The following is a 23,345-nucleotide window of genomic DNA, read 5'->3' on the forward strand; positions in this document are numbered from 1 at the left end:
GCGCTATATATATGTATATATACACGACAGAAATAAAACGGTTGCTTCTTATTCATACACACACTCTTCATCTCCTGTTCTCAGTTTAATGTTCTGTGGAGATTTGACTGCTGGACCTCGAGAAAACTAAGAGTACATATTAAGAATGATGTATTATGTTTATAACATGGCAATGAATATTCTTTTTCCCTTCTTTTTTTCAAATTTTTATCTCTTTTCCTGTATTGAGCTTTCTTTCTTTCTTTCTTTCTTTCTTTCTTTCTTTCTTTCTTTCTTTCTTTCTTTCTTTCTTTCTTTCTTTCTTTCTTTCTTTCTTTCTTTCTTTCTTTCTTTCTTTCTTTCTTGTCCTTATGCTTGCATCTTTCCTGCTTTTTTCCTTCTTTCTATCAATCATCTGTTTTTCTCTTTCTCTCCCTTTTACTCCTCATTTTCATCTTTCTGTTCTGCTCTGTCACTGTGTCTCTCTTTTTGCTTCCGTCGTGTCTGTTCTTTCTTTCCTCTCCTCTTCCACTGAATCTCTACTCCTTTTCCTTTTTTCTTATATCACTCCTTCATTTCCAATTTGCCTCTGATCTATTTCAACACCTTTATTCTCTTCCAATTTCTGTCTGATTTTGCTGTTCTTTCTTTCATTTAATTTTTCTCACTCTCCGAACATCTTTCTTTCTTTATTACCTCTCTCTCTCTCTCTCTCTCTCTCTCTCTCTCTCTCTCTCTCTCTCTCTGTAGGTAGTGTGTGTCAGGGTGGCTTGGTGCCAGCTCTGGTTCGAGCGCCTCTTTCCCAGGTTCACTCGTCCATGGGCCTGAAACACTTCCTCCCCATCTCGCTCGAGGCGAGCCCCGCACTCAACCTGCTGCCCACCTTCAACTCCGTGAGTCTTTTTCTCTTTCTCCTTCTCTCACTCGCACACAATGGGGTCATTAGCGAGCTGTTGTGTGTAGCTTCTGCTGTAATTTGCTGTGATGGTGATGGTCATGGTGATGATGGTGGTGTTTGTGGGGGAGGGTTGAGGAAACTGTGTGTACATGTGTAAACAATAATGCCATCCGAGCTTCTGTTAGCGACTATGAAAGCTCGGATCGAACTGATGATGTTAGTGCATGAGTTCAAATCTATAATTTGCTTCATTTGATTAATAATTAATGACAATTATTTGAGTAAATCACAATACGAAACAGATACAACAGGTTTCAGTGTTGAGAAACGTGCATTTACTGAGACTGCGGGGGTTTTTAATGCTCCTGGACAATATCAATCATTAAAATAGTATTTTGTTGCAACCACAATATATTATGACATTTCTCAGACGCCCTTATCTACAGTTATCTTAGATATAAAGCTGAGCGATGGAGGATTCAGAGCCTTGCTCAATGGCCCAGCAGTGGCAGCTTGGTGGTGCAGGGATTAGAACCGATGACCTTTTGATCAGTAGTCCTACATTTTACATTTATGGCATTTGGCAGATGACCTTATCAAGAGCTTATATTTTATCTCATTCGTACAACTGAGCATATATGGGGTTAAGGGCCTTGCTCAGGGTCCCAGGAGTGGCACCTTGATGTGGCTAGGTGTGACCTTAACCGCTAAACTACCATTTCACCACATCCACCCACTGAGATACCACTTAGTTTATACCTTATATCTTCCTATTATGGATATACTGTATATTTAAGATTATGAGTACGGGTAAATGCTGAGTCAGCGTATCCTTCAAACACATGGACATGCTAATTAGCATAAAATAATTAGCAAAAACAGATTTTGATCAGCTTTGAATGTATTTTGCTAGACACCATTGCAAAACCTGGATGCTTCCGCTTGGGAACAATCTAGAAACCTCGAAGTTGTGAGGAATTGGGGGTTAGTATGTAATTGACTGCTTAGAAAGTCGAATCCTGAATCGAGACTGAATACGTGGAACTTTTTGTTCATCAATATTCAGGTAACTTTTGAACTAAGAAGCAGACGGAGAGGTTTAGTCCGTCTTCGTCAAGACGAGAATTCAGATTAGTATGTGGTCCATAAAAGGCAATTCATCGGGAGAAGCATGGTTTCAGAAGAGAAGGTGGGGTTATGAGAGAGAGAGATAAAAAGAGAGAGAGAGAGAGAGAGAGAGAGAGAGAGAGAGAGAGAGAGAGAGAGAGAGAAAGAGAGAGAGAGAGAGAAAGTTGCTTTTATACCTTGTAGTGGGTTTCTTTGATATAAAGAGACCGAAATAGACAGTGCATTCACACACTCAAACTCTCTCGCTCTAACACACACACACACACACACACACACACACACACACACACACACACACACACACACACTGAGAGAGAGGGAGCAGAAATTGCCAGTGCCAGTTGAGTTGGGTTCCAGAGCACTCAGACTATAATCACACACTCTTCCCCTCTAATCATTACTCAAAGCAGCACACATCTCTCTCTCTCTCTCTCTCTCTCTCTCTCTCTCTCTCTCTCTCTCTCTCTCTCTCTCTCTCTCTCTCTCTCGCTCTCTCACTCACTCACGTTTTCTTTATATTTTCTTTCATGTGAATTTGCTTTTTTCCCCTTCTACAATGATTTCCCTCTCTCTTTTTCTCTTTTTCTCTTTCTCTCTCTCTCTCTCTCTCTCTCTCTCTCTCTCTCTCTCTCTCTCTCTCTCTCTCTTTCTCTCTCTCTCATATTTTGTGTCATCATTTCTCTCTCCGTCTCTCTTTTTTTATCCTTATTTACATTCATAGATTATATTCTCCTGCTCTTTAAGGCTTTCTCTAAGTCATCCTTTTCTCTGTCTGTCTTTCTTTGACTTCATCTTTCTTTCTATCTTTCTCTCGTTAGTTTCATTGTTCTATCTATCTATCTATCTATCTATCTATCTATCTATCTATCTATCTATCTATCTATCTATCTATCTATCTATCTATCTATCTGACAGACAGACAACAGACAGACAGACAGACAGACAGACAGACAGACAGACAGACAGACAGACAGACAGATATCTATATATATTTTTAGACATCTGACCATAAGATTTGTATAATCGCTTTTTGTCTTTATCTTTTTCTCAATTTTTCTTTCTTTTGAAGTCATATTTCTCTCTATATCTCTCATTTTGGCTTTATCCTTTTGTCAGTCCCTCTTTGTTTTAATCTCCCTCTCTCTGTCTGTCTGTCTCTTTGTGGCTTAAATTTTTTTTTTTTATTTGTTTCTCTTTGGCTTTATTTCTCTTTTTTCTCATTGTATACATCTTTTTCTCTGTTTGTCTCTTTTTCTCTTTGGCGTCATATTTCTCTGTATCTTTTACTCTTTAGCTTCATCGTTCTCTCTGTCTCTCTCTCTCGCTTCTTGTCTTTATCTTTTTATCTCTCTCTCTTTCTTTGGTTTCATATTTCTCTCTATCTGTCTCTGTCTCTCTATTCCTTTATATTTTTTTTACGTTCTCTGTCTCTTTATCTATCTTTCTTTCTATATATATCTCTGTCTTGCTCCCTTTGGTTTAATCTTTCTCTCTATATGACTCTCTATTTGGCTTCGCCTTGTCTGTCCATCTTCTTTCTATTTGTCTCTCCCTCTATCTTCATCTTTCTCTCTATCTGTCTCCCTCTCGGTCTTCATCTTTCTTACTATTTATCGTTCCCATTTGTCACACCACTCTCCATATCTCTGTCTGTTTCTCTTTCTGTCTCTAATTCTCAGTCTTCTTCTCTGTCCATTTCTCTACTCCTTCCCACACTTCACGTCCATAACGAGAGATCTAGACATAAAAAAAACTCTCTAAAATTTTGCACCAGTTTGTGACAGGCATGTCTCCTTTAGTAAATGCAACTTTAATAGGAAGGAAAGTTGCCAGACCCAAGCCACCTGAAAAGAGATTTTATCCAAAATTAGTCGCAATGTAGAGCGCATGCTAGAGGAGTGTTTCCCAGAGTAAAGTTGTGCCTGGTTTTCTGTAATCTGTCTTTTTTTAGTTTGGCTTTTGAAATAATTCTTGAAGTTTTTCATCTGATTGACTGTCAGGCCCCCAGTTGTGACAGAAGTTCTCCAGATTTTAGTTTCTCCAGAAGGACAGTATTTAAAGTGAAGCCAGGTGGTGCAGATTGTTTCAGTGACACCGCGAACCCATTGATGTATCGGTTAAACAGGACTGGACTTAATCTGCAGCTCTGTTTAACTTTCTGAGGAAAGAAATCGCAACGACCACATAGAACAGAGCATGAACCGAGCAATCGGTCTGAACTAATAAAACCCATAAATGGTCTTGTAAAGAGAATCTGAGTTCTGGTGCAATCAGCCTCAAAGAGATCCACAACCCAATTATTAGACTCCATCTTACACAATGGATGCAAACTCTCACAGGGAAACAAAAAAAATATATATATCAGAAATACGCAGTCCAAGCTAACCTTCTCCATACTGCCAGGATGTTGGATAGGGACAACATTTCCCAAAAGTTTCCAAACATTTGTTTACACATGACTCATATGAAGATTCCTATGTACTTTTAGAACACAACATAACCTCCACTCTTCTGGGAAGATGTTCCACATTTTGAGAGATTCCAATTCATCCCTATGGTGTTCAATAGCTCTATAGCAGGAGATCTTCCACTCCAACCCATATAAAGCATATCTTCATGGAGCTGGCTTTGTGCACAGGGGCATTGTCATGCTGGAACAGGTTTGGTCCTTTAAGTTTAAGTGAATGGAAAATGTAATGCTACTGCATCCACATTTCCAAAGGCATCCTGTGTGCTTCCAACAGTTTGGTGAAGAAACACATGTGACTTGGTGTCTCAATACTTTTGTCCATATATTGTACAAACAAGAAAGAAAACAGGGGATGAAAACAAGTCTAATAAAGAGTGTGAAGGAAAAAATGAAAGAGGATCGAAACACAGGGACCGGTACGAGGCCCGGCCGGATTTGGAGAGACTACTGAAAAAATCAGCAATCTCTGAACTAACAAACTCTCATGAAGATTCAATAAACAATCAATTCTAGGGAGAAATAAAAAGGAACAACTCTTAACAAATAAAAGGACATATGCTTGAAAAAAGGGAAAATATGCAAAACTATAAAAAAAATGGTTTTAAAGAGAGTGCACATGAAAGCCTTAAACCTTAGAAAAAGCCAACAAAAAAGCAATGCAATCAAAAATAATCAAAACCTTTAAACCATCAGATTACTGCAGAAGCACTGAGAGATACACTTAACATGCTAAAACCCAGAGACGACAATGTCTCTCTCTGGCTTCTCTGCCCGTCTCTCTGTCTTTCTCTCTCGCTCTTTCCGCCAATGTTTTACTTCACCCGTTTATTTCTCTATCTTTTCTTGCATCTCTCTTCACATCTCTCTTTCTTTGACTCTCTATGGCTCATGCGATCATCACATCTCAACTGCTCTTTCTCTCTGTTTTATCGCCTCTCGCATCTTTCTCCATCTCTGTATATCTTGCAGTGTATCTATCTTGTCCTGTCTCTCTTTCGTTATTTCTCTCTCTTTTGGTCTCGCTCTGTCTGTCTTACTCCACTTGATGCCTTTTTTCAGTCTCTTTCTGTCTTTCTGTCTTGGAATCTATCGTTCTCCTTTGGCCCATTACTATCTCTTACTTTATCTTTATTTACTTTACTTTATTTCCTTTTTTGTCTTAAGGAGCTCCAGGAAATACCATTAGTTTTACGCTACACTATGTGTGTGTGTGTGTGGTGTGTGTGTGTGTGTGTGTGTGTGTGTGTGTTTAAAAACACTGTGGTTAGCTCCATCATTGTCACCCCTAAGGCACATTAAGCCTCTCACTCACCCCTTTTTATCTCCTAAAGGAGTAGGAAAATCAGGGGCTACGTGGCAGCGGTTTGTTTTGCGAGTGCTGATGTTATGAGACCCGCCATTGTTCAGTGCACAGCTGCTAACGCGCACGCAGAGCATCTCGGTGCGCTAATAAGTGCAAACGCAGGTCAGTTTATCCTTTCAGAAGAGTAAATCGGCACTGGAGGCCTCCGACGCCCAAATAAAAGGCGCGTTTACACCAGTGTAAGACATTACAATGTCCTGTGTGAAGCACCGACATGCACACACACTGTTATTGTTCCACATGATGTGCAAGGTAAATATTGTGGCTGTGACGGAGAGTGCGCGTCTCACGGTCACTCGGCATTGTGGGAACTAAAAGAGGTAAGGAGTGGAGGTACAACGTCTGAAGGATAGGAATGAATTTCTGGGATTTAGTACAGTTTATCGTAACACTTTTGTAGTGTATATCAGTAGATATATTGGTATCTCTAAAATTTGAACTGGATAAATCCCTGATGCAGAACAAAATTTGACACCTTTTTGACAAGTTGTGGTTAGTTGAATTCATAGCCTTACTGTCGCCTCGAACCAGTTTGGCCTTCCTCCTTTGATTTTCTGCTTTGTGGATGTTTTTTGTGTTTTGCACCATACACGAACCCTGTCGCATTTTGATACATTTATCAAGTCAAATTTATTTCTATACCACTTTTCACAACAGACATTGTCTCAAAGCAGCTTTACAGAATTTCATCATGTGAAATGGCATTTGGAAGGTTAAGGGCCTTGCTCAGGGGCCCAGCAGTGGCAGCTGGGTGGTGGTGAGATTTGAACTTGTGACCTTCCAATCCAAAGCCCAATAACTTAACCACTGAGCCACCACCTGTCTAGCTCCCTGGCTTGATATTTGCTAACACTAACAATCTCTTGACCTGTATTTACGTGACAATTTTCCGATTGAACATTTGCATGAAAGGGGAGATTTTTAGGTTTTCCACACAAGGCCAGTGGGTGTATGTCTGGAAATCCTAATAGTACTTGATTTTCGACTTATGTGCTGGAAATACGATGTGTTTCGCAACTTTTAATGGAATTAACCTCAGTACATTTAATACTATGCAACTCAGAAGAAAAGATTTTAAACAGGACAGAAGACGAGAGAAGGAAGAAGGTAATTCTTATTTTTGCCATCTGAAAAAGAGACACAATGAAAGAATGAATGAAGCTGAGCAGTTTTCTGTGAGGGATTTTTTTTTTTGGCCCTTCCTGCTTTCAAAAAAATACCATTTATCTTGCCTGGAGCCTACATTTGTCTTCGAGAAGCAATACAAACTCTATTTCCACTGTAGAGCAATCAGCCATGGGAGCTATCGATTTCTCGCCCAGCTGCACCCGCACAAAATTGCTTCGGAGCAGAACGGCAGGGGGAAACGATTCGGCCTCGGGCCTCGGCTGAGGGGCTGCTGGTCAGACTCCAGGACGGAGAACCGATTTCTGTTTGAATCATTTATCAAAACTTAATAGGAGATTTTACTTATTATTCATAGGTGCATTATTTAAAACCAGACAAATCCTGATAACGTGCAATTATGATACTGTGGACGAATGTGCAACCCGGTTTTATTCAACATATAGAAAACCTAGGAATATTCACTCATTGGACAGTTTATTAGGAACATTGCACATTCATGCAAAGAGCATGCAGATTTTGTAGTGTAGAGAGTCGTAGTTTAGGGCTTCAGGGTTTACACAGAATGACCTCCAGAGAACATCATATAATTCATTAAAAATAGTTCGGAGTAGTACGGCCAGATTGGTTTGCGCAACAGTATTGTAGATAATCAGTCTTTACAACCATGTACCATGTTCAACAGAAAAGCTTTTCAAAACACACATTTTGCACACACACTTACAGCTTTATTGCTATTTGATATTTGAAAAGAAAGAGCTTTGTGTGTGTTTGTGTGTGTGTGCGTGTTTCTGAAAAGAGACTAAGATCCACTTAAGCAGTAATAACAAATCTCCCTTACACACAACCACACACACACACACACACACACACAAAACCAACGCACACAAAGTCCCATTTCTGGAAAAGTTATTGGTATAGATATTATCATGGTAGAATGGCTATCTTTAATACACACACACTTTTATTCTCTCTCTCTACCTCCCTGTTTCCTGCTGGCTCCCAGAATGACATTTCATCCGACCCCCAATGTGAATGGGTTTTCTCATGGCCTTTTCCTAGCACAACGCAGGGCTAATGCCTCAAAGCGTGAAGACCTTCACAACAGCACTCCAACAATACGCTTTTAATTAACCCCATCCACGGAATTAAGTGTGTCTCGGTCTAAAAAAAACGCAATCAAATTGAGATTTCCACTTCTTCAGGCATGCGCCGTAAAAATCGTGCGCAGCATATGTTCTTCAAAATGGCCTAAATATGAAGCCTCGAAAGCAAGATTGATGAATTCAACCCAAATTTGTAATAAAAGAAAAATATCAATAAAGGATGGAGCATGCTTTGTGCACAAAGGCACTGTCGTGATTGGACAATTGTTTGGGCTTCTTAGTTTTACTGAAGGGAAATGGTAATGCTACAGTATACAAAGACCTTCTGTGCAATTGTGTGATTTTTAGTTTAGTTGTAACAGTTAAGGATCATTAGGGACCATATGGCTGTCGTCTGGTTCCTCTCAAGGTTTCTTCCTCATAACATCTAAGGGAGTTTCTCCTTGCCACAGTCACCAACGGCTGCTCATCAGGGATAAACACACACCATTCACCTTGACTGTTGACTTCTGTAAAGCTGCTTTGAGACAATGTCTGCTGTGGAAAGTGCTATACAAATAAACTTGACTTGACTTGTCAAGTGTCCACAAACTTTTGATCTGTTTTATATCATTGTTCTGAATATTGTTAAATTCCGATTTGTGATCTGGACACACAAAACCTTTTTTTTTCCTCTGTGAAAGCTAAATCAGGTCAGTGTAAAACCGTCTCTCTGCTCTGATTGGCTGCAACTGACTGTCAGTCATTATGCAGTCTGACTTCTTTTGTGGGCAGGTGCAATGATGTTTTTGTCTTTTTTGTCTGTGTGCAAATTGTTTTGCAATTGTTTTTAGTACCAATTATGTCACGTAACTGTCAATAACACTCTTTTGCATTGTTTGTTTCCTTGCTTGTGAGGAAAGCAGGAAAGATAATTTTTTTGTCTCAGAGTTTATAACTCCGCAAGGTCTGGAGTTCCACGAGTGGGTAGTCATTGTGGCGACATCGGAGGAAAGAGACATCTGTTCTGTCATTCTTTGCACCTGCAGCATGTCTGAGAGAAACGTTCCCTGAAGCGCTCACGCCCCGAAAGCGTGCTCACGTTTTCAAACCAGTAAATTTACGAGTTCCAGGAGGAAGGTTTAAAAACTTTACCCCAAGGCTATGCTTGTCCTAGCTAATTGCTAAGTCTTACGGCTTGATCCTGTCACATCGTGCATGAATACTCTCCTTTCGATGATATACAGCCAGTAGTTGCTCAATAGTGTCAGGGTCGAACAAAGTTACCTGCCCTCTGGCCCATCTTCGCTGCCATTTTTTTTTTTTTTCTTTTTTTTACAAACGCTGCTATAATATAATAAATGTCGAAATAGAGCCGCCAGTGTAATTGGCAAATGAACTGTTTCGTTCTTCAGCTTAGCCGCATAATTGTACTGTCTCTTTGTCAGTTCTTTATTACACAATGATCAATCTTGCTCAGTGGGTGCCAAAAGGATGTTCTATCAAAGACAAATAGCTTCATCTATGATCTTATTGAGATCGTTATGCCATCAAATAGCTTATCTCAATTAAAAAAAAATTGGAATTGGAACTGGAAAGTAAAAAATATAAGGCAATGAAATGTGTGGACTAAAAAAAAAAAAAAAAAAAAAAAAAAGAAGATTTTATTTCCTAATGCAAGGAAGAGAGAAAGGTGCCAAAACTTTCAAGTGATCTCATAGAAAGAACATTTTTGGTTTCCTGAAGAACCAATTGTTTGATGGATGTGCTGAAGAAAAAAAGAAGTATCACTATAAGTATTGGGTTTTGTGGGGGAAAAATCTTCAGTTTATTGTGGCAACATGGAAACCAGCTAAGAACCATACAGCCAAAAGGTTCTTCTGGGAGAAATTATGGACTGAAAGACTTTGTTAGAGAAGAATGCTGGAGTGAAAGGTGCTTCAGGGAAGAATTATGGACTGAAATGGATTGAAGGATTGGTAACCAGAAGCAAAGAGACAATAATTGACAGGGTTTCAGTGGACTGGAAGGTTCTTCGTGGTAAGGGTTATGGACTGCAAGTGAAGAATTATGGGCTGTAGAAACATGAACCAAGAGGGTTATTAGTGACGATTCATGGGCTGAAAGAACTGTTGATTGAAAGGTTCTTTAGTAAAGAGTCATGGACTAATAAGTTCTTTAGAAGGAGGGTAGTTGACTAAAAGGTTCTTCAGAAAGAAACAAGGACTATAAGTGCTTTAGGGACAAATTGTGGAATTGAAAGTTTCTAAAGAGAAGAATCCTGAACTATAAGGTTCTTTAGAGAAGAATAAGGATCATAAATTGGAAGGTTCTTCAGAAGAGATTCATGGATTGACGCTTTTTGATGTTCTTTAGAGGAGAATCAGGGAATAAAAAGTACCTCCGAGAAAAATCGTAGAATGAAAGATTCTTCAAAGACAAACCATGAACTAAGAGGTTCTTTATTTATAGATTCATTTAATTTCTAATCTTTAGGTTTTTGTTTATTTCATAAGACTTTTCAAAACACAAATGTAAAATGTCTGCAAGGTTGATATCTTTGCTGATGTTTCATACTCTGGTGATTATATGGATCATTATAGCCAGCAGTTTAGTTTCACATACAGTACAATCACTCTGGTATCTACAGAGATGAATTTTGGAATGATAGGTTCTTTATAGCACAATATTGGAATTAAAGGTATTCAGAGTTGAGGACTAAAAGGTTCTTCACAGTTCATTCATAGACTTTAGAGAAGAATCCTGGATTGTATGGTTCTTTAGATAATTCTGTAGTGAAACATTCTTCAGAGAAGTATCATAAATTGAAAGGTTCTTCAGAGGAGAATCCTGGACTGAAATGTTCTTCAGAGAAGAACCCTGGAATAAAAAGTTCTTGGTAAAAGGTTCATGTTAAAATGGACTTAAAGCTTCTTTAAGGATGAATTAGGGACGAAAATGAATCATACTCTGGTGATTATTTGGATCATTACAGCCATCAGTTTATTCTATTTCAAATGCAGTACCAACACTTAGTAAAGATCTGGCGCACATGTGCATCCCTGCAACTTAAGTAATGACTTCGAGCTTGTAGGGTGTCTTGTGTACTGTATGTGGGTTACATAATCAGCGCAAATGAAATCACGCTAACCGCTACAGATTAACTGCTCACCATGCTAGCTTTATTAGACAGCCTTATTTCAAAGCTGCAGTATGTCTGTGTTGTGTGTGTGTGTGTGTGTGTGTGTAGGAGGCTGCGGCGTGATTAGTATGATTATGATTATACATGGAAATTCTCACACGGAGCCGAGAAGCAGAGAGGGAATTTGCGCAACACGGCTGGATAATCAAGAAAATGGATACAGGCGTCCGTATGCGTTGGAAGTGAAAGCCGTCTTATTACAAAACACTGCCATTTCTGGTCTAACACAATTAGAAACGTATTGTTGTGTAATTATAGGGCATTACTTAGAGTCAGATTTGTGAGGTCATGTAGTAGGTTTAATCAGGTTGCACACACTGAGTCGGGGAGGTTTGTTGATTATCTGCATTGTGTATATGTGATTGGTTTGGGGGCTTCAACAATTACTTCGGAGGTTGGAAAACAAACCTAATGTGCTTTATTAAAGAGAGGGTGAACATATCCTATACTTGATATACTTTTATCTCTGTAGGGACACACGTAATGGAATACTCGTGTTTTTTTAGAACCTAATCCCCATCTTACTGCTTCTCTGATTGCTGAGGAATTTATTATGTGGCTTTTCCATCACTGAACAATGATGAAACTATAATAAATGGACATTCGGTGCCACCCAGATGAGGATGGGTTCCTTAATATATCTGGTTCCTCTCAAGGTTTCTTCCTCATGCCACCTCAGGTAGTTTTTTCTTGCCACAGTTGCCACCGGTTTGTTTATTAGTGATAAACTGACAGTACAATTATAAAAAACAAACATATAGGCACAAAAAAAAATTTGTACATTCTTTTTTGCAACTTTATAAGCTTTTCATTTCTGTAAAGCTGCTTTGAGACAAAGTCCATTGTTAAATCCTAAATGGAAAAATTCTTTAGAGATAAATCATGGACTAAAGAGTTTTTTGGAGAACCAAATTGGATCTTTATATAAGACTTATTAGGATAGAATCAAGGATTGAAATGTTTTCACGGAGGAATAATATAATGGAAGGTTCTTCAAAAATCTATTTGTTTAGTGTAAAAACCTGGAATGAAACGTTTCTCAGAGAACAACTGTTGACTGAAAAGTTGTCAAGCAAAGAATCATTGACTCAGATGTTCTTTATGAGGAGAATAATTGGCTGAAAGGTACTTTAGAAAGAAACAAGGGCTAAAATATGCAGATATTTTAGCCCTTGTTATAAAATCTACAGAAGATAAAGAGATAAAAATCTACAGAAAAGGATCCTGGACTGAAAGTTTTAAATAAGAAGAATCAGGGACCTAAAGGTCCTTCAGAGTTCAATCATAGACTGAATGGTTCAATAAGAATCCTGTAATGAAAGGTTCTTCAGAGAGGAATCCTGAACTGAAGTATTCTTCAGAGAAAAAACTGAAAGGTTTCTCAGAGAATGGTCATGGATTGAAAGGTTCTTTAGAGCAGAAAAATCAACTGAAAGGTTCTTCAAAGAACCATGAACTCACATGTTCTTGATATACTGGATTAAAAGTTTCTTTCTTTTGACAAGAATCGTTGCTCTAAAGATCTTCAGATTACAGAAAGAAAGCGATTCAACCCTGAACCAACAGAGATCGCATGCTCCACTATATAGATAAAAGTTTTTTTTGGTACCTGACCATACAATTTGTATTTTTTGACCATCAAATTCCACATTTAGTCCCATTTGATATTTGTTATAACAACCTACACTCTTTTGGAAAGATGTTCCACTAGATTTTGGAGGGTGCTTGTAGAGATTTGTGCTCATTTAGAAACAAAAGCATTAGTAAAGTCTTAGAGGTGTTTTATAGCTAAACAGTGCAGTAAATTCTGAGTTTATATACAAGTGATAATTAGGAGACAACATTATTCAGGTCATTAATCAGCTAATCAGCTAATCAACTAATCAACTCAAAACACCTGCAAAGGTTTCCTGAGCCTTCAAACTCTGATTGGCATGTCACCATATTCTAATTTTGTGTGTGTGTGTGTGTGTGTGTATATATATATATATATATATATATATATATATATATATATATATATATATATATATATATATATATATATATATATATATATAATCATCAAGATGTGTTTCATTGTGGAAGGAGTCTCCACTGTCAGTACTTTGCAACAGTTCAAAGTGACAACATTAAAACAACATTAAAGGCAACTACAATTGGACAAAAACCACAACATTTCATTCTTTAATAAAAAACTCACTGTAAACGTTGGTGAAATGCTGTAAGAGAAGTAAAAACACTTTCGAATGAGAAAAGGATACATTTTTGGAGTGGTGAAAGATTCACATAATTGATTATTTTCATAACAGCATGTTCTGTCATACTTAATTCCGTACATAATCAATACAAAAACCAGAACCGTGTAGAGAAAATAAGCAAGTAAAATTCGAGAACATTTATGGATGACATCATTCACAATAGTTTATAGCAGTGTGTCATGTAGTCAATGCAAAAATTGCAAAGACACTGGAAAAAAATGTATTCAGAAAATATTACTCATGTTAAAGTAATTTTTTATACTGGGTGTGTTCCATAGTCTACTATATGGTACTATTACATACGTGACGTACTATACTCTCGTGTTTTTGGTTTCTGTGGCTCGTGCCAAAGTTTACTCCAGAACCATGAGGTCATTGCAGCGATTCCACCCCTGCTTTATGTGTGCAGTTTCTAGCATCAAGCCTGTCGTAATAGCACAGAATATCATTTACAGGTGGGATTGGGCACCTGGATCGCTTCTGAGCAGCTTGACGCTTTTAACGTTCAACAAAACGAGTTGAATTCTTTTAGCAAACAGCTTTTAGAAGTAACAGAACACACAACATTCAGAGGACAGAGGGGAGTGAAAGAGGTTGGCACCGGATCCTATCGCAATCATGCAGAGACGGGGAGAGAGAAAAAGAAACAAAGAAAGAAAGCAAGACGCTGGGTGTGCTTGGAGAAATGCCTTTTCACTTCATTATAAGAAAGGCTGTTGGGTCGGCGGCCCAGTGTGTGGTATGTGGGTCTTTCAGATGGGCCCTTTTTGTGTGTCTGTGTGTTTTTGAGGGTCTGTGTGTATGTGTGTGAGTGTGTGTGTGTGTGTGTCCGGAAGGAGGCATAGTAGTGAGCCTGAGTATTTGAATAGAACCACTGCTGAGATGCCCATTTACCCATCAGCCCCAAGACTCTGTGCTCACTCACTGTTGGAAGTCCAGAAAGGAAATGTTATAGATACCCCACGGCTCTGAACAATCTCACGCACACCCGCACACACACACACACACACACACACACACACACGCACGCACGCACGCACGCACGCACGCACGCACGCACACACACACACACACACACACACACACACATAGAGCTTGTCTTACTATCATTGCAAAGACCTTTTATTGCTAATAAATGCTTTACCTAAACATAAATTTTAACTTTAACCTCAGTACACACACACACACACACACACACACACACACACACACACACACACACACACACACACACATACACACACACACACACACACACACACACACACACACACACAAAGACCTGAAAATGCAGAAATTTCAGATCATTTTATCTCTCCCTATCAAAAGTCTGAAGCTCATTATTCAAGAATGCAATATTTCAACCAGATCCCATTTTCATCTCATCCACGAACACCAGTTATCCAGCCAGCTCGTACACTCCTCATCTGTCTTATCGTCTTTTGACTCCGTTTTGGCTGTAGAGGAAGAAAAAAAAAAAAACTATGGCATTCGGTTTGTAAAAAACGATCTTAGGGTTCGGGGGTTGGGGGATCACAAGTATTTAATTATAGAAGGAACTTGAAAACCAGTAAATAAACATATTTATCGTAGCTTCTTCCCAATTTTTTGTTGGTTTATGGCGGCTTTGTTTTGTTGTAAGGCTGAGCCTGTTTCTGACAGAATCATGACGTCTTGGCTGGTAATGATGCCGAAAATCCCTTTGCACAGCACTCACACTATCACTGTTCTTATAAAAGGTTTTACAGGGAACGCTTGTTGCGCACATCTCCACTGCTCCATTATAACTAATGGCAAGGGGTTTTAAACGAGCTTGCACTGGTTCCAAACAATTCCCAATGCCCCAGGGTCACCATACTGTACACACACAGACACACAGACACACACACACACACACACACACACACACACATATATATATATATATATATATATATATATATATATATATATATATATATATATATATATATATATATATATATATATATATATAGGTGATATATAGGTGATATATAGGTGTGATATAGGTGTGTGTGTGTGTGAAGTATTAAACACCAATATATATCATTTTACACTGTATTGTATCCAATACTTTATACTAAAGTACTGTTTAATTCTTGTCTCTGATTGGTCAAAAGCTTTTTCAGCTTTTGCAATATTTTTCATATAGGTAAAAAGAGTCTCCAGTGTCAGTGCTTTACCATATAATTTTTCTAAGTGAAGACTTTGTACAGTATGAACCTCGATGCTAGAAGCCTATTTACACATTAGAGATCGTAGCACACAGGAAATCTAAAACCTTGAACACCAACCAAATGTCTTTATGTGATGTACTTTAAAGTGAAACATTGGACAACTGATATATGTTAGATGTTTTATTTCACACTTTCACACAACTTGGAGCAGTATTTCCCGAGCTAGTCCTCGATGCCCCACAGACGGCTCTGGTGGTTTATGCTCTCGCCAGATTCCCGCTGGGTCAGAGTATAGATCCTGTGTAAACGAAAGGTATTACATGAAATGTTCATCAGTCTCTTGCTGGAGGAAAGTGTTGTAAAGAGGTAGTTTGCAGGGTGAGAGGTGTCGGTTTGAAGTTTATGAGCCTTCGTAAAAAAAAAAAAAAAAAAAAAAAAGGAAGAAAGAAAGAAAGAAAAAACACTTTAATGCACCTGAGAGGAAATGAAGGTCTCTCGGAGGCTGCCGTGTAGAGGTGAAAAGAAATCACCGCTTTTCAAAGTAGTGCAGAGGAGCTTCGTTTCCGAAAATACCCGGTCTGTGTTGGGGTTTTAAATATAAAAGCATTTGTGTTGTTATTCAGCAAATGAAATCCTGTGTTGCTCATGGTTACTGGCACAAATTCCCCCTAATTGGCGCATGTCACAGTTTTCAGCGAGGAGATCGGCGCCAACCATTTTTTGTGTTACGGATTGGGTTCTCCATGTGCATTTGTTTCTGATGCCACATGCCTTTGTTTCGTTTTTTTTATCTTGTCTCCGTCTGTGTCCTTCCATGCGTCTGTTACTGATCGGACTCACCTGTTTTTTGTTAGCAGTATCATTAGTTTGCCTTCTTATAGCCTTCTTATATTCTTTTTATTTGGAGCTTGGTTTTCCGACTCACACCTGTACTTGTTGCTGTCACTCATTAGCACGTTACAGTTACATTTACACCTTGTAGCCACCAATTTTTATATGTTTGTAAAAAAAAAAAAACCTGTAACAGGGGTTTTATAGGCTAATAAATTTACTAGCCTCTTCTGTGAGGTGCTAATGACTAGTCAGAACAATAATAGTGAAGCAGACAGTAAAGGAATCAGGGTTATTAGTTGGGAAATATTTCATACAAAAAAGAAAGCCAATTTAAGGAAGGAATTCTGACTGTGCCAGAGAAGTCGAGGCTCTGTGTAAAATGTAAATAAAAACAGAATACAATCAACTACAAATCTCTTAAACCCGTATTTCAAACTTTTGCACATTTATTACATTGATTTGTCTTTGTTTTTAGCAGTCTAGCATGAAACAGCACAGAAGCTGGAAATGCAATTTGTAGGCTGTCTGTTGTTGTTAACTCAAGCATGGTTTGATGTGGACTTTGTTCTTGTGTATCTCAGAATTTAACTACAGGGATATAATATCCTCGAATAGTGGTGTCCTGCATTAGTTTTTTTTGCTTAGCGAGGATGAGCGAGATAAATGTTTTTTGGAATTACTCTTTGACTGCATTAATAGTGATGCAGCCCTGCGTGAACCTGCATGATCTGATGCTCTTTATCATTTTGGCCCCTTACGCTTCTTCGTGGACCTCAAATGCAAAATTCAGGTGTTTGAAATCAATAGGTGCGCTGAATTCATCCCATACACGCGAGCGATGTAATTGGACGAAACATAGGGGCTTGTATTACATGTGACAGGTCATTTATCCCACTTTGGTCAATGATAAGTGTGCATAGTGTTAAACACTGCTGTATTCAGCCTCCTGAGCGGTTATTCAGGTGACCCACTTCCCTCATCTCTCATGTAAATGCGACACCGTTTAAGAAATTTTGCATTTTATCCAAGACGGTGTGAAGACCTTCAGATACAGAAGAGTTAAAAAGGTTCTTCGGTTTAAACAAAGAGCCACTGTTTTGGCGAGTGAGCAACAAAAAAAGTTCCACAGAGAGAAATCAGTTTGGTTTTGATGGGCATCTGTTTGCATTTAATGGACAATCTGGCTTATAGGAAATTGTCACCCTGAATGGCACCATAGTATTTTGTGACTCATCTCTTGTTTTGACTCATTTTTGTTGTGACAGTTTTCTAAATTGTAACTATTTTTTACTCATTTATGTTGTGATTTCTTTTTTATATTTCAAATGTTTTAGCTTTTAACTCTTCTTTTGATTAATTATTTGTTTTTTAATATTTTAATTTATTGGACCATTTTTTTGTTGTAACTTTTATTTCGACACATTTTTGTTTGTTATATTACATTTTGTATCATTTTTTGTGATTTTTTTTGTTTGTTTCAACAAATTCTTGTTTTAAGTCAAAAGTTTAAGTTTTTTTATGACTTTTTTATTTGGCTCATTTTAATTGTGACTTATTTTTATTTTTTTCCCGACTTTTTTGCTGTAATGTTTTTTTTTTCTCTTTAAATTTGAAATTTTTTTGTTGTAATTTACTTTTGTTTTGACAATTCTTAGTTTTGAGTTATTTTGTTTGTGTTCTCGTACTCGTTCACATTAGATCACATCACATTTTCCAGAAAGTTCTAGAGGGCATCTGGTTTGCTTAAACTCAAATTAAGTAAACGAGGAAATTCAGGTTCTTTTTAAATTGCTATTCCTTTTATTTTGTGACAGAAACATTTAGTTTTTTTTGGATTTTCAGATAGTGGGCATGTTGCACAGTGGTAGGCTAATGGTGGGGTAAATGGTCTCTCATTTCTTTCTGTACTAGAATGAATAGTTCCACAGAGAGAAATCTGCCCGGCCTTATGGGCAGCTGTTTGCTTTTAGGAGACCTTAGAGGACGTCACTGTGAATGGCATGATAGCAGGATTTATCGTTTATTTATTACACCCCCTGTCCTTGCTGTCAATCCCTTCATTCCTGTCCACTTCCTGTTTGATTTCTGTTCAGCTCCTATGTTCCTTTCCAGCTCCTTCCTGAACTCTAGCTGTCATTTTTGATCCACTCTTTTGGGCTGCAGCATTTCTCTGACAAGATAAACAATGATTACGTTCCTCTAGATGAGATGAGGCATGACTCATTCCCCTTCTAAAGTGTTGAGGGAAGTTCACGTTGGTGAAGATCGACGTGTTGACTTTGGATTAAGAAACCATGTGTCAAGACGCACTCCGGTTCTGATGACTGGGAGCAGCAGGGAGGCAGATTTTTTTTCATCCGCAATCTGACAGAGGGGAACGAGGCTTCAGTCAGGAACTGAATTGACGACATTTTCCGTGGTGGTCCTGCTGAGACGCGTCAGTGTCATAAAGCGTTGGCATTGCGGCGCCTCAGTGGGGGAGATGTGTAAAACATGCTACTGATTTAGTCCAGCTTTGAAGTTGGTTCAAAATTGGGAAATTTGGACGAGGTAATCTTCTCCATGTTGTTTTGTTCAGACTAGGGCAAATGACTAAAGTGAGACCTCGAAAATAATCCAAAATTCCCTCCCCTAAGGCTTTCATGATGGTTTATTTTTAACCGCTTTCAATGGACCACTGTTACATTGATATAAGTACAAGACATGATACTATATTAATTGTATAGGTTTTCAACTAAACTTTTTCTTTTACATTTGTTGTTTACTGTAACTGAATGGTGGTTGCTCCAGGAGCCTGATCTTAACCCTGCTTCTACCTGGATCCAAAATAAACCATATTTTTTTTATCACATTTCTGAATAAACTGGCCTTGTAAATTCACAGCACATGTGTTGGTTTTTTTTTGTCTTTTCAAAAAGAGCATTCTCAATCATTATGGAAAGAAATTCTTCTTGGAAAATCATATGAGAATTATAACGAAATGTCAAGTAATATAATGAACTGCCGAAGATTAAAAGATTCCATTTTGACTCACAGCTGCACCACGTCCCAGCTTCACAGTAGATTCTAACATTTTGTCCAACAAACTTATTTGTCTTTTTTGCAATGTAGGAAACTCGAGAACAGCATTTGGGTTTCTTTTTTCAATAATATCGTTTGGTTTTGATTTATTTCATTGTTTAACCTTTTTTGTAAAGCTTTTGTCTCATTTTTTAAATCGTTTTTTTTTTCAATTTTTTGTTGTTTTTCAAAAAAAATTTTGTTGTCACTCATGTTTTTACTTGTTTTTTTGTGACTCATTTTTTGTTTAGACTCGTTTTTATTTTCACTCTTTTTTTTTGTTTTGACTCATTTTATTGTTTTACATTTTTCTGTGCTTTTAAATCTTTTTATTTCAAATTTTTTTTGTGACTTGTTTTTTTAATTTATTTTTAGTCATATATTTTTGTTGTGATCATTTTGTATTGACCTTTTTTTATTTTGTCTTAGTCACATTAGAAAAAGCTTTTAAGAAATGTTTAAGGGCTTCTGGTCTGATTATGACCCCAAATAAAAGTGGATAAACGAGGTATAGCTGTGAATGTTCAGATCTTCATCAATTTGCTATTCATTAGATTTTCAGTGTTTTCATAATACTAGAATAATGTTGGTTTAAAGTCTAATCATGACATTTTCATTTCTCTCAGTTCTACAATTCTTTAGGAAGCTGTTTACCTATCACCATTATTATTTTTCTATTATACTGTACTTCATGCAATAAATAAATATTTTGTCATTGTATTTTGTATTGAACAATTGTATGGCCTTTTCTCAGTGAAAGATTGAGGGCTTCAAAAATGGCCTTTTTTTAATGCCTTGTTTTTCTCAGTATTTCACCTCTGTTACATTAGAAGGTTAATGCTGATTAATACAGTCTTTTGTGCTTTGGTTCAGGTTCATTCTGACCTGGAAAGAGAGCCTTCAGATGCAATGGATGGCAAAAAATCGCAGCGTTGCCTGAGGCAGAATTCTTTTACATCTCGTTTCTATTAGAAAATAGTTTGTTATAGGTTTTTCGAACTATAAGCCGCTACTTTTTTCCTATGTTTTGAACCCCGCGGCTTAAACAACGAAGCGGCTAATTTATTAATTTTTACTGGGTTTTTCCCGGTTTCACAAACTTCAGGCCAAAAAACTGAACCCCATAACATTAGACCAATGAAATTTCCGAAGCGAAAACACGCACCTCACCTGTGATCTGAGCTGCACGGCATCGGGAGAAAAAAAGTTTTTTTAAACGCCTGACGATGCCAAAAGATAAACTCCCGAGAGAAATAGTTGTGAAAGGAAGGAGGAAGACACTGAACAATGACTTTCTTGGTCGGCTACTGTTTAGATACAAGCCGTTGTAGCGCGTTGAGTCTGGGTGAAGGGAGAGCTCGCTAACTCCAGTTACAACAGAAATCATATAAGCACATACAGGTTTCCAAAACTCGTGCTTTTTTCTTTTTCTTGGCAACAGCGTTACGGGTTAGTCAAAGAAACTTAGAAATGAGCATCAGAAAATAATAAGATCATATTCCTCGGTCTTGCACACATGCAGTAATACCGGAAAAATGCTGTGCCATGCTATTCCCATAATATCGATATGCTCCTAAAGGAAGCGCAACATATTTTACCCGTTACACCGTGTGTAACATGTCTTTCGTTGAAGCCTGTGTAAAGTACATTAGTGTAGACAGGCTTATAGACAGGTGCGGCTTATTTATGTTAAAAAATATATATATTTGTAAAATTCAGTGGGTGCGGCTTATATATGGGTGCGCTTTATAGTCCGGAAATTACGGTACATGGATTTAATTAAATGATTTTAAATGATACTCCTTTTACTTAAAATATGTGCAATATTTTAGTTATTTATTGTAATCATTTCAGATCTTTCCACTCATTAAACGTTTTTTTTTTTTTTTTCCTTTGTGGGTGTAATAAATTTGGTAGTCATACGCTTCAGTTTCCATCACAGTAACAGAATCATGGTGCCTCTGGCTATGCTTGATGACAGGTTCTTTTTTTTTCTCACCATTCGTAATTGCAGTTTAGCTCAATTTAATTAACGAAGATCTCATCTCTGGCTTGATTTCCACATTTTATTTATGAAAGATTTATATTATGAAGCTTTGTTTGGAGGGCGTCATGTTCAGCAGATGTGCCAGAAGGTTCCATATGAACAACCCAAAATTCTTCAGTTTCGAGTTAATAGATTATGACACAGCATTGATGTTTCTCCATATGGTAAAAATCATGCAGTTGTACATTTAAAGCTAAGTGTTCATCACTATAGCATCCTGAAATTCAATTCATGTGCTAATGCAGTAAAATGCTAGCTGCCTCCATATTTCCTAGTTTGTCTAAATACTGGAATCAAGTTTTGCTTACAGTTTTTACGTGCTTACTGATTTAGTTAGCTATATAACAGAAAAGATCACCAAGACTCAGGTCTACAAAGCATGTATCGTATATATTAGTCACAAATGGGTAGCTAGACAGACAAGTTTATGCAACAATATGCAGATTAGCATCTACACCAGAAGTGTGTGTGTGTGTGTGTGTGTGTGTGTGTGTGTGTGTGTGTGTGTGTGTGTGTGTGTGTGTGTGTGTGTGTGTGTGTGTGTGTGTGTGACAATCAAGACAATACACATGTATGTACAGATTGTATTGATGTGGTATTGATGGCCTTGTATCTCCTGGATGGATTTGTGACTGGAATGTTGGAAGTCCCTTATGTTGTGTGCTCTGTTCAGACATCTACTGTTGTGAAGAAGCATGGTGGCAGATAGTTGGGAACCAAAGATATGTTAGGTGGTTTTTATCACTCTTTGCAGACACCGTGGAGCAGCGATACCACACTGTAATGGAGACATTCCGGGAATTAGTTAAAAGAATCCTGATTATTATTAAAATGAAATAGAATCTTGATTGCTAAGAAGTACAGTTTTATAGTCTGAAATCCTACACATATCAATCTGCTAGCTTACTAACCATTAGCAAGCTGGCTGGCTTGCTATTTAGGATGGTTTTTAGACAGTTGAAGAGTTTTCTGGTAATTTAAAAAAACGAATAGTACAGTAAAGCGATCCTAATTACCTTTTAAATGGATTTCTAGTTAAATGTAACCCAAAACATTTGGTATGCGCTAATTGTTAAAGTAAACCATTATTTTGGCATGAGAGGAAAAAAGCTAAAATATGACGTGAAGTTTGGGGTTAACTTTGGGATACACAGATCTTCTCAAGCTCCTGCTTATTACAGATGTTCCTTTTCTTTTTCACCGTAACTCTGTCTATAGATCCCTCTCTCACACACTCTCTCTTTATCTCTTGTTTTTGCTTTTCTCTTAGTCACTCTATCCATATTAATCGCTTCTTCTTGAGATAATTCGTGTTTCTCAGAATCTATCTGGCCCATAGTGCTTCCTCCTGCTTTTCCACAGACTTACCATTTATTCTCTCTCTCTCTCTCTCTCTCTCTCTCTCTCTCTCTCTCTCTCTCTCTCTCTCTCTCTCTCTCTCTCTCTCTCTCTCTCTCTCTCTCTCTCTCTCTCTCTCTCTGAATCGTTTGAAGCCATGCTAGGGATTTATGTGGGTCTTATATCATCTAACCCTTTTTTTTTTTTTTTTAGAGTCTGTAGCTCGTTTTACAGAAATCCATATGGTTCCAATATGAGTTGCTTTTAGCATCATTTTAATGCTGCTCCCCAACTGAAACTGATTAATCAATTGGATAGTGATCCAAACGGCTTCCAATCCATCTGCTTTGCTCCCAC

At 37.8% G+C, this 23,345-nt stretch overlaps 1 protein-coding gene across 2 annotated transcripts in view; it reads left to right on the plus strand.

The window, feature by feature from the left end:
- znf385d (zinc finger protein 385D) overlaps positions 1-23,345 on the plus strand; it is a 71,715-nt gene that overhangs the window by 14,888 nt on the left and 33,482 nt on the right. For both annotated transcript variants that reach the window (XM_083529540.1, XM_083529541.1), the window contains exon 2: positions 730-872. In XM_083529540.1, the coding sequence (XP_083385666.1) occupies positions 730-872 (143 nt within the window). The remainder of the gene's footprint in view (positions 1-729; positions 873-23,345) is intronic.

This window comes from Silurus aristotelis (genome assembly GCF_946808225.1).
Source record: "Silurus aristotelis genome assembly, chromosome: 25".
Classification (NCBI taxonomy): Eukaryota; Metazoa; Chordata; class Actinopteri; order Siluriformes; family Siluridae; genus Silurus; species Silurus aristotelis.